The sequence below is a fragment of the Vigna umbellata genome, chromosome 10 (genome assembly GCF_029865625.1).
Source record: "Vigna umbellata cultivar VRB3 chromosome 10, Vumbellata_1.0, whole genome shotgun sequence".
NCBI classification, from domain to species: domain Eukaryota; kingdom Viridiplantae; phylum Streptophyta; class Magnoliopsida; order Fabales; family Fabaceae; genus Vigna; species Vigna umbellata.
The window spans coordinates 13,908,293-13,921,839 of record NC_142174.1 but is presented as its reverse complement, the minus strand read 5'-3'; the positions used below and the strand labels follow the sequence as shown (position 1 = coordinate 13,921,839).

Here is a 13,547-nt window from a genome sequence, read left to right as displayed (position 1 = left end):
TATAAGGAATAAGACTCTTTTTATTTATTATTTTTTTTGTTTAATTTTGGGTTGAAGTTGGTGTATGAATTGAGTTTATGTTTCATTTTATATATATATATATATATATATATATATATATATATATATATATATAATCTTTTAAAAAAAATTATCAATAACATTAAAATCGATGATAACTAATTACTCAAATAAGGATAATAGAATTATTGTATAAAATATTTATTGATGGAAATGTTAACAAGTATTTGGTTTTATAATGAATAATAATAATACAAATAAAATTCTTAGAATTTTTTATATGTGTGTTGAATTCATATTAAAATAACATATTTAAAAAATACATATATTTAACTTAATTAATTCATGAGCCTCGGATCAATTATTCTTTTTTATCCTTGCTTCTACTTATACGGGTTTGGGCTCATGAATATATGACATTTTATTTTAAAAATATTCATTAATCATTTTATAAAAAAAAATTATCATTTAAAATACAGACTCAAATAAAAAACATTCTTAAAATATATCCTATTAGTTTTTCTAAAATATTTTTTACTACGAACTATAAATTCAAATAAAATTATTTGTCAAGAATAAATTTGTTTTTATAAATGTTAATAAAAAATCCTACACAATCGAATTATAAGTCATTATTGTACTGTTAAATTTAATTTGTTAAACTGATTCTTAGAAATATTTAAATGAAAATTGTTAATAAGAAATCACTATTTTAAAAAATAATTAAAATACTCGTTATCACGTATATATTCAAATCAACTACTTTTAGCTCGAATTTGTTCAAACATGGAATGGAAAAAAAAAACAATACAAAAATTATGAGACAATTAATGTACAGACACGTATTGGTAGGAAGGTGCATTAACAGCAAACACTTCATAACTGCGGGCTATTATTATTGAGACCACTAATCGACGCCTAACTGAAAGGACCATTAAAGTAAAAGCCCAATTTTCTTGTCATTTTCAATTCACTAAATCGATTGAAATAAAGCTAACGGCTTAGCTTTGAAAATCCCTTTTAATTACATAAATTAAGTCGTTCATCTTTTTGACATTAGTGAATTATCTTAATTTATATCATTTGATGAAAGTGTATTTAGTAATCAATGTCTGTTGATCCGTCTTATTTTAAATTTATATGTGAAGACATCACAAGTTCAGGGACTCTTGTTTCATTGTTATTTATTAAAAAGGTTTAATAAAGTAGAACATCCTATTTCGTATGGTTTTTTCAATTAGGTCCTCGTATGTAAAATCTCTTAATTAGGTTTTTGAATGTGAAAAATTGGATCAATTTAGGGCTTACTGTTATCTTGGGTGGACGACGTTAAAAATGTTGTGCGTGGCAGGGTGACATTAGAAGGTTTTACTGACGTGCGAGATTATGGTGATCTAAGTTGGATTTGTTTTATTTAGAAATTAAATTTTATTGAAATAAAATGATTGAAAACGCAACGTTTAAATAAAATACAATTAATAATTGAAAATGCAACGTTTTAATTGAGTGAGTACTGATTAGAAGAAAGGGAATTTTATTTTTATTCTTCACTTTGTGCGAAATTGGGGATTTTTAGGAGAATAGGGTTTTATCGAAGCAAAAAATTGTTAAGTGGGTGCGAAATTTGGTAAACGTGGTGAGAAAGTAGGCTTGGTGTGAAGATTTTGGAGTGATTTATCCGTGCGAAATCGGTGAAATCAGGAAGCTCTTAGCGATGAATCACGTGAAAGGTAGTGGCGAAAGTGTTCGAGGTGATAGAGAAAGAGATCCGTGATCAGGGTGATAGAGAAAAGAGACCTTTTTATACTAAAAAAAAGACAGCAGGGAAGGTAAGGCAGTGAAAAGAGTTTACAATATAGATTCTAATTCTACACGAGGTGAAGATGAAGATGCAGCCGCTTTAAAGTATATGACGAAACCTGCTACATAATTCAATTCTCCAGTCAATTCACTGGAAGACCAAAAATTCAAATTTGTTACTGGGTGGTAGTACTCACGCTTTGGCCGAGAGACTGGGATGGGTAATTAAAGGAGGAGAGTTTGGTGCGGCAAAAATCGATGTCGAAAAAACTTTCTGATTGTTGGTGGTTATTGATGAGGGAAGGAGCGAGGGAAGGTTTGGTTTGAACTGGAACGACACTGTCATTTTCGGAGTTGTTGTTGTGGAAGGAGTTTGAGTAATCGAAGTCGAGGAAGGGGTCTATTTCTTAGTAGAAGATCTCCTTGGACTTGATGTCAGGGACGTCCATGAATTTCGACCCAAAATTGGGGTTAGGGATGAGCCAGGCGGCGGCGTCGAGGTCGTCGGGTGTGAAGGCATCAGAAGCAGCGGTGGCGTCGTCAGAGAGGACGATGAAGCCGAAGGAGGCGGCGACGGAGGCCTTGACGATGGATTGCGTTTTCAATTATTAATTGTATTTTATTTAAACGTAATAATTTTATTTCAATAAAATTTAATTTCTAAATAAAACAAATCCAACTTCGATCCCCATAATTTGCCACGTCAATAAAACCTTCTAATGTCACCCTGCCACGCACAACATTTTTTAACGTCGTCCACCCAAGATAACGACAAGCCCTAAATTGATCCAATTTTTCACATTCAAGAACCTAATTGAGAGATTTTACAATACAAGGACCTAATTGAGAAAAAATAGGAATGTTCTACATTATTAAACCTTATTAAAACGAATAAATATAAACTACAAAGTTTCTTACTTGGTTAGAGTAAACATCTTATTACATGTTAAAGAGTCTGTTTTAAAAACTATTTGACTCGGCTTCTTTTTTTCAAAGAGAAAACAAATTGCGTTAATCATACTGACTGAAATTAATTTAACAAAATATTTTAATTATGTTAATTGTTTTTAAAAATATAATGAAAATAAAATTTATTCAATTTTATGTATGTGCTTGGTTGGTAGAGGATGAACCGGTGAAGAAACAAAATTAAAGATTTTAGAAGAAAAGGTAAAATGTGAAGAAATCAGAGTAATGAAATATAGATTTATAATTTGGCTTTTCACTCTTTTATCAATTTTGTTTTTTGTTACACGCTTATAACTCTTAAAATTCACTAAAGATAGATTTATAATTTATGTAATTGTTGACTATTACATAGTATGATCTAATAGTTTAATATTAATGTTAAAAATTTCATATTAACTAGAGATAAAACGAGTTTATAATATATAAATGGTTTAATCCTTTAGTACATCCCTATTTATGTACGAATGTCTCAATTGGGTCCTCGTTTTTTAAAGTGTATCAAAATGGTCCTTAATTTTGAAAATTGATATCAATTGAGTCCTTTCCGTTAAGTTGGGTGGACGGCGTTAAAAAAATTGATGAGTGGATGCTGAGATGACGAACGGACGCTCGTCCACCAGCGGACGAACGCTCGTCCATCAGCGAACGAACGCTCGTCGACCACCGAACGAACGGTCGTCCAGTGTGGAACGAACGGTCGTCCAGCAGTAAGAGGTCGACGAGCGTTCGTTTTCTGGTGGACGAGCGTTCGTTCTCTGGTGGACGAGCGTTCGTTCGCTGGTGGACGAGCGTTCGTTCGTCATCTCAGCATCCACTCATGAATTTTTTTAACGCCGTCCAGCCAACTTAACGGAAAGGACTCAATTGATATGAATTTTCAAAATTAAGGACCATTTTGATACACTTTAAAAAACGAGGACCCAATTGAGACATTCGTACATAAATAGGGATGTACTAAAGGATTAAACCTATATAAATACGTGTAACTTCAAATTATAAGTCAATTTTATAAAATTGAATTAGGTTTAAAGGTTTTTTTACATAGTATCGAAATCACCAGTTAGAATATATTTTAATGAAATTTGTTATTTGTTCGACCTACTGTGTCATTTGTTATCAAAAAAATTGTTCTTTATTGGACTTATTTTGTCATCCGTTATCAAATAACCTATTAATGTTTAGTCTCACACTCAAGATATATATCTCAACGTGAAAGGGTGTTGAAGATCTCATATCGACTAGTGATAATACAAGTTTATAGTATATAATTGAGTGAAAACGTACCTTAAAAGTCGATTTTATATGATTGAATTAGGTTTAAAGTTTATTCTTTTACAAATACGATTAAAAATTTCCTTTGTTATCAGTTATCTTACATTAAAGTAAAATTTGCAAGATTTTTTAACACAATATTCACAATATTAATAAAATGTTACAATATCTTCAAAGACATATAGGTCGTTCTTCCTCACACACACTTTATCATTACTATTAATTCCTTAACACCTTCATATATTACCTTTTCACCTTTAAACAAATATCTCTTATTTTCAAGATAATTAAAAGATATTAAGTCAATTTAGGTACAAACTTAACTTCCTCAAACACTCAAAATCATTAATAATGCTTGCACCACATGGGCCTTTAGACCTTGTTCACTTGAATGAATTTGGGGGAGAGTCATTGAGGGGATTTGAAGGTAGATTTTTTTGTTGTTTAATTTGAGTAGATTTGGAGGCAAATGAAAGTGGATTTGGAAGTAAAGTTTGTAAGAATTAGTGTAGGATTTGATTGACGTGACACATTAAAAAAATTTACTTCCAAATCCACTTTCACTTATCTCCAAATCTACTCAAATAAATAACAAAAAAATTTACCTTTAAATCCCCTCAATCACTCTCCTCCAAATCCATTCAAGTGAACAAAGTCTTAATGATTGAGTTATTTCATGCATGTGGATGTTTCATCAAATCTTTTACCTGAACTATCTATCAAGGGTTATTAGTCTTCTTTTATCTCTTTAAACATATCACAACAACAATAATGTTTGATTTTCAACATCAATATGAAAATCAATGTTTTCTAAATCAAAGATCAACTTGTTGAATTCATCTAATTATTCATTAATTATATTTATTTTAGATGAGTATAACACTTGCTTTAGATGCAGACAATTTACAAGAGTATTTGTTATATAGAAGCTTCAAACTTAGCCATAATCCTGATGTGATTTTCCTTTTCGGAGACTTGTCTCACCATCTTATCATTGAGACTAAGAATAATTGTGTAAGTCTTCTCTTACAACATTTCTTGTCATTCTTCACCATGATGCATCAAGATTGAATTTATCTTCAAAAGTTCTAATAAGACCATGCTAAATAATAATAATAATAATAAAAAGCGCACACACATCTTCAATTGCCACAATCTAAAATCATTCAAAACAGAACAATTTTCAACCTTAATAATTTATAAAAATTACGATTACTGATTTCAGTTAATAACACTACTTTATTAGAAATTAAGTAAAAAAGTGAGATATACCTAGGGCTGGACATAATTAACCTAACTGCACTAAACTATAGATTATCTATACTATATTAAACTATAAAAACTAAACTATTTTTACTGATAACTAAATTATACCATGTTGTGGTTCAGTTTTAAAAAACTGAACTTTTATAGTTACAATGCAGTTAACTACATAAACTATCTCTTTTATGTTTATCTTCCATTGTGCTTTGTGGTAAAGTCTTTTTTTATTACTTTTTTCTTTCGATCATCGATTCACCAAGGTTAGAAAGATTTTAATTCTGATTTAATTTTAGCATCTTACCTTAATTGGGGATTTTGTATTTAGTTAATTTTTGTATTAATTAGTTGTTCTTAAATTTAGACAATCCACAACATAATTAAATTGTGTCTCATTCTTATTCAATTCTTCACGAGAAAACATAAAAAAAATTATCTGTCTTATTATAAATGATTTCTGTTAAATATAAAATTATTTTAATAAATTACATGTAAAAATTATATTCTGCATATAATAATATTTTATATGATCTGTATATCTAGTCTAAAAATATATAATTTATATTAAAGACAAAATAAATAACAAAATTTAAAACAAATTATCGTAAAAACTGTGTAAGGGAAAAGTCAAGAGTCTAATAAAACTGACTTACACTTATAATCTGGAAATAGTTTAGTTATTAGTTAACTGGTATAGGTTCAGTTTTTTAAAACTGAACAAGTATTTCAGTCTTTTGTAGTTTATTAAAAATATAATTAACTGTAGTTTAGTATAGTTTAGTTACTTATGCCCATCCTAGATATACCTACCACAATAACATACAAACCCACAAATATAATAGGTAATAGATAAACACAATAAGAAGAATAAATAAAAAAATCATATATACAAATAACATTATTCAGTTGAAGTACTACCAGACTTCAACATACTTTTACACAAAAATTTACTACAATTCAATATTAATTAAACATACAACAATACCATTATAACTAATACCTATGAAATATCCCTAACCTAACGAAAGAGACTGTACATTATTTTTCATTGTAAAATTAAAAAAATTACTTAAACAGTTTCACTGGATAACATATATTTTAATAGATACTAAAAGATTAGACAGATTATTAAAGCACCTAAGACATGATAAAAACTATATGAAATATTGATACAAATCTTCCAAAAAGATAATATTGCGACTTTACACTTCTCTGACCAAAAAGTGAGAAAAAAAAAGGAGTTTAAAAAGATCAGTCAAGTAAGAACTCATGATCTGTTTTTCACATCTAAAGCATTATTTTATATTGGTATTAAAGTTCTGTATCCTAATTTATGCACACGTGTATGACTTAGGACCTCTTCTATAGTCATCATTAGGTGACTTGCGTTCATACAAAAAAAAATATCTTGTTTCTTTTAGTTTTCTTTGATCCGTTACCCCAGTTAGTCAATGCTCCTTTTGTCCTTATATGTATTTAGAAAATCAGATTATCTTGCCATTTAAAGTTTTCATGGTTCGTTACCGTAAATATTTTGTATAGAAAGAGTTATCTATTCACACGTGTTTTCATTATTTTATATAATACTAACTTCTTTTTTATATTCTCTACCTTTTCTTATATTTTCGCTTCTTCCCTCTTTCTTATAACTGTCTAAATATCTAAATAATTTCACTGTTAAGAAAAACACTGCTGGTATGACTTTTTATATCATTATCTAATTACGAGCTATATGTCGCAAATGCATATATTAAAAACTGAATTGCCTATTTGATTTCTATTTATAATACTTTTATTTATTTTACAGTATATATGTCTAAACATTTTTTAGGGACTTGCTGAAATAAAAATAACATGTATAAAGATTGAAAAGATAAAATAAATTGAACAATGAAGAAAATACTTTTAAATATAAAAGCTAAAACAGAATTTGTTCATAATCATAAAAAACAAACGAGTTTCTAAACCTAGATTTAAAACATCTAATGACAGTTACGACATACTGCTGTTGTTCTTTTTCTCGCTGTTCAGAGATCGTCAACCCACCACGAACCACAGCGAAATGGACATTTGATTCCCACTACTACAGTGTTGCTACCTCTACGCTCTAACACTGTACGTTCGCATATACAACAAAGTGAAAAAAAAAAGACACAAAGAACAAAGCACAAATACACAGACAGATTCTCCTTTCCAACGGAATCAAGTGGATCACCAAAGTGTTTATCTTCTTGCCTCAATCTCAAGTTGAACGTGTTCGAGCAGCACCGGAATAACGATATCCGGCGAGCTTAACTGCGGCAAATGGCCTTCGGTGGAAACAACTTCCACGATGGACTGAGCAGCAATGTTTTGGTGGAGGTACTCCGAGATCACCACCGGAACCGCCATGTCTTTCTCCGCCTGGATGATGTGGCAGGGGACACTGACAAGATTCAGAATGTGTCTCATATCGCTTTGAAATATTGTCCGCGACACCATCAGCCCTATGTCCGGCCGCATGTTGAACAACGTTCGACTAAACTCCTGCACCGCCACGGACTCCATGTCTCCGCCCACAACCAGCGGAGCGAACCCGCTGCACCACGATTTGTAATTCGCCGCCATAGCATCGAACAGTTGGTTCAGCTCTTCCTGCTCAAACCCTCCATAGTAATCCACGTCGTTCAAATACCTGAAAAAGAGAGAGAAATTGAAAATCAGTATGAATAAATTATTGTTTGTCCAGTGACTGGTACTTTTAAGGGCGGAGCTAGTTAATTCACGATTACCTTGGGGAAGCGCCGACCATAACGAGCTTGGTGAAGAGATCGGGGCGAGCAATGGAAGCAATAGCACCAATCATTCCGGAAACAGAGTGGCCAACGAAAATGCAAGATTCAACTTGGAGCTCTTCTAAAATGGCAAGCAAATCAGACGCATATCCTTCTAAGGTGGAATAACGGTCGAAATCGAAGAACTCAGGGTTAGTGGTACCCGCGCCCATGTTGTCGTAGAGAACGACACGGTAATCGTCGACGAGATAAGGTACAAAGTGTTTCCACAGAGACTGATCCGTGCCAAAACCATGACCCAGAACGATGTACTCGGTGCCTGATCCCAAAATTTTCACGTTATGAGCTTCCGCCGCTACCCCCATTCGGTCACTTTTTCCTCTCCGTTTTCAGTTTTGCTCAGTTACCGGCCACCGTGTGAAAGCACGACTTTGGGGATCACAGGTTCGCCGCCTTTTGTTGTATTCGGATTTCCACGGGGAGCAATTTCAGCACATCTATATATATATAGAATAATTATCTCGAAAAAACTTGACCCGGAATAGATACAGTGCAATTTTATTGGTCACCGAAAAGAAGAAGATTCGAGATTTTTAGTTGTTCGCTAGATTAGAAATCAAGTGGACAACATATGTTCTGTCCCCAATACAGGGAAAAATAACTCCTACCCTGTCTACCCTGTCATGGGAAAGGATAATATACAAATGAGGAATGGGAGATAAAAAACAAATTGAATTGAACATAAATAGATAAATAATCTTTTTAAATATTAAATTTGTGATTTCTTTTTATATTAAATAAATTTTTTAGTTATTATATTTATAAATTATTTATTTTAGTCACATGCATGATATTTTTACTTTTTTCTAGTTATTTTAAGCTTAAATAGACTTGGAAAAATTCCAGATAATATATATAATAAATACTAAAATAAATCATTTTAAAATGTAGGGAGATAGTTTGTTCAAGCATAGCTCTAGTCGTCAAACAAGTCAACATGTTAAAATGAGTATTCTGGCCCAACTAGCCAAGGAATAACAAACTGTACAATCTGAATTTTAAAGAATCAACATCCCATTAATCTATTATTACAAAGATGTAAAAATATATATAATAAATTAAATTAATCAATTTTATTTTACAAGGCATTAATAATATCTATATTATTTACCAAAATCCAATATATTCTTCTGTGAGGGACCAAAGTTAATTCAATAAGTTTTTTCATAATTTTACCTTTCTAAATATTTAAAATATATACGTTTATCTTTTTTAAAAAAAATAATAATTTTAAGTATTTAAGAAAATAGAAGATATTTTTTTGAGTTATTATTTTTAGCGAAAGAATCATGAAATTTTGTCGACGGGTAATAGGATATCCACGCCAATTATTTATGGATGGATTGATGTGATGTTTTATTAAATAATCGAATTTCTAGTTATTTGTTGTGGATGAACATCAATATATAATAAATCAAAATAATTATTTTATGCATTTAATTCGTCACTCCAGGTCATATTTCAGAAAAGTTCTAAATTTTAGTCTCAATCACAACGACTCTCTTTGGGTGACTTTTGAAAAAAAAATCAAGAATAAGAAATAAAATATGCATTCTTAAAATTATATTAATAATTTGTTTTTAACTCTGATAATGATTTTGTTTTTAAAAAGCACGTTAAAAAATTAAATACTTTTTACTTCGATTTTTGAAAGAGGTGTATGAAACAAAAAATAATTTTAATTTTTAGATAAATTGTTTGATATAAAAGGATAATTTTTTTTCAAAAAAAATTATTATTTTAAAAAATTTAAACAAATCATTCTTAAAAAGAGACCATGTGAGCTATTTTATATTAAATACTTTTAAAAAAGCTAATAACACATTTTTCACTTATTTTTCATTACTGACTAAACGTTATAAAAATACAAATTTTGTGATGTCTCATAATCAGTTTTTTTTGTAACTTTTTAAAAATTTAATTTAAAAGATATGCTGAGACAGCTGGGCTTCCACTTGGTAAAGATAGATACTTACTTCACAACAATAAAACACAAAAATACATGATTTTATTAAAAGAATAAAACAAAATACATTTTCTGACTTCACTCTTTCTTTTCCGTTATGGATGGTACGAATTAATGGGAACTTGACATTTTCCTTGCAAACATCATGGGCATCAAATCCATGACAGAGACTCGAGTGCATCTTGTCTAAGCCCAATTAACAGCTATCCATAATGGGGCCGTAACCATAGGAACGTCACGTGACTTGCTCGTGCTTTTGGTCCAGCTGATTGCGACCAGAAAGGAACAGTGAAGACAAAACCGAGTAAGAAGAAAATGAAACCTTATAGTAAGGGAAACGAAAAGAGAAGGAGCCAATTACTATTAATGCTCTTCTTATTTAATTTCATCTACTAATAATTAATAAGAAAAATATATTTTTCATGTATTTTGAGTAGTCGCCCTTACTTTTTAAACTGGTTTTCTTTGTTTACATTGTAGCAATGGAAAAGTGATAGAATTTACTTGAGATTAGAAACTTTTCGTTGCTGAAATTAGGATTAATTAAAAATTATATAACCACGTTAAATTATGTAACCTAGAGATCACGGCATCCCTCCAGTGTTCCTACTTCTAAACTGGGCAGCAGAGCACGTGTCTTTATCGGAATATAGATATTTTGGTTCTATCAAAAAAGTGCCGTGCTCTTTAGGTTACCTTTAGAACATATGAGAAAATTAGTAAAAATAATAATAATTGGATATGATATGATATATATGTGTGTGACTCAAAGTTTATGATTACTTCTTTTTAGGCTTTGTTCGCTTGAATGAATTTGGAGGAGAGTAATTGAGGGGATTTGAGAGGATTTTAAGTGAAAATGAATTTAGAAGTACAATTTTTTTAATATGTCATATCAATTAAATTTTATATTAATTCTCACAAACTTTATTTATTTCCAAATCCACACTTACTTACCTCCAAATCTACTCAAATAAACAACAAAATATCAAATCCTCTCAAATTTCCTCAATTACTCTCCCGAGAGATGAAGTAGATGGATTTGAGGAGATTGGAGAGTAAATTGAGTGTTATTTTTTTTTTCAAGTGATTTGGAAGTAATTGAGAATAGATTTGAAACTAAAGTTAGAGCAAATTTGTGAAGAATTTAATCGATGTGATCAATAAAAAATATTTTAATTGATAGAAAATAAAAATTACCAAAATATTTTAGTGATAAAAATAATATAAATTATATTTATTAATAATATATTTATTGGTAAAAGATATTACAAAGAAAAAAATTAAAAAAAATTGAAAATAAAATAAATTTGTATTTAAGTAAAATCAAATAATAATGTTTAAAAATTATTTTTTTAAAACATAATTCATATCTAATAAAAAGTATTTTGCTTGTTTGAAACATAAAAAATATCAAAATATAAACAATTAAAATTAAAAATTAAAATGTCAAAAATTTGAAACTATTATTTTATTATTTATGGTTACTTTTATTATAATATTAATTCAAGTACGTACTTATTATAATACTTATTATAATGTTTTATGTATGAAGATTGATATTAATAAAATTGTAGAAGGATAAAAATGAGATTTAATCTAAATCAGTTCAAATATATGCATATCATCCATGATTCAGAGAAATAAATATTTTTTAAATCACTTCAAATCGTCATCTTCTTTTACTTGTAAATGTTTTGAAACGAACACATTTTAATTATCAATCTCTAATTCTTTTCAACAGTAATTCTTTTTCAAACGAATAGAACCTTAAGTTAAAATTAGTTTCATCTTTAGTCATGAGAGTTCATATTTTATTTATAGATAAAATAATTACAAATTGTTTTTATTCTCCTAAATAAGAATATTTAGATACAAAAGTAATAATCAAAATAAATATTATAAAGATAAAAACTTTCTCGGAAGTTACAAAGATAACAAGTTAAAAATTACAAAGATAATTACATATTAAATAACATGTTTGTCAATTTCAGTGCCCAAATACTGGTTTTAGTTGACTTATTGACAATGGTGGTCTTGATATTTCACATTAATTCATAGACTTTACGTGACTTATTCATTGTTTACCTTCAGAACACTCCAACTTCTGACTCATTCTTGGATATCAGCCTAACCCTTAATTCATCTTTAATAAAACTCATCGTATTGCATATAAAAACCTTCTTCAAGTTGTTCCAAGTATGAGCATAAGGAGATGGCTCCAAATAATCCATGCCTTCAAGTTGCTCGACCCAAAATCTTGACTTATTTTGATGAATTTCCACTAAATTTTCCATGCTTATTACAATTATCTATGAACAACCTTTTAATAAAGCCCTTAATTGTACTTGTTGTGTTTTTTCTTCCTTTATCATTAACTACTTGATAATCAAATTAAGAAGTCAAATTTGAGGAGTTATAATTACATTGAACATAATCCAAAATAGCCCTTGAACGATATATATATATATATATATATATATATATATATATATATATATATATATAAATAGAGAGAGAGAGAGAGGTGTAGATATGTGTATATATAAACACTTAAAAGGTGCCAAATAAATTTGTTCTGTTAATATTGTCAGAATTCGTTGTTGTTTTGATGAGGATTTTCACATTAGTTGAGTATATGTAGATATAGGTTACATTCGACATCTCTAATTGAATATGAAGATAGAAGAAATAGGTACATATACATATATATAATTGTCTTAGTATTTATTTTTAAAATTCACTCACATCTTCCATATATTTTATCTATATTGTCACAATCTTGATTATTATATTTTTTTTTCTGTAGTTATGTTTAAAATCATGTATTATCAATTTGAGTTAATCAAACAGTTTTTAGGTTCACATTTGATTAACTTTCTAATATTTTGACTTGTTGTTTATTTTTTTTCACATGAGAATGTGTGGCTCAGAATATTAAGTGTTCAATTATGTAGAGTTGCATTTACTATGGATATGTAAAAAAAACTTATGTTTTGTATTTTTTTTATGCTTAATTTTTGTTTCACTTGAAAAAACTTTTGTTTTCTCAAATATTTTTCATTATTTTTCAACTGTTTAACTAGTTTGATTTTTAGAAAGTTTTATCAAAGTTTAAGGTATTTTTTTATCTTATCATAGCATTAATTATACATTTTGTTGTACAATTTCAGACAATGGTATATCAAACCGTTTTTATGATACATCTGACATATTTTTTAATATTTTAATTTGTTTTTTATCATGTAAAATATTATTTTATATAATTATTTTTATTTTCTAACTAAGTGTAGTTTTATTGTAAAAAAATGTTTCATTTACTATAATATAATAAATTAATATTACTGTCATGAAATTCAAAAGATAAAATATTCATATTTAAATTTGAATTATTATTTGTTTATTTTTTTCTCCATGTGATTCCA

General features: G+C 28.9%; 1 protein-coding gene across 1 annotated transcript; it reads right to left on the bottom strand.

The window, feature by feature from the left end:
- Positions 1-7,234: 7,234 nt before the first annotated feature.
- On the bottom strand, positions 7,235-8,754 carry LOC124833438 (karrikin insensitive 2 receptor CA-like). Its single transcript, XM_047307929.2, has 2 exons — positions 8,094-8,754; positions 7,235-7,996 (listed from the first exon to the last, which is right to left on the bottom strand). The coding sequence occupies exons 1-2, from the start codon at positions 8,459-8,461 to the stop codon at positions 7,546-7,548; spliced, it is 819 nt and encodes a 272-aa protein (XP_047163885.1). The 5' UTR covers positions 8,462-8,754; the 3' UTR covers positions 7,235-7,545.
- Positions 8,755-13,547: the final 4,793 nt, after the last annotated feature.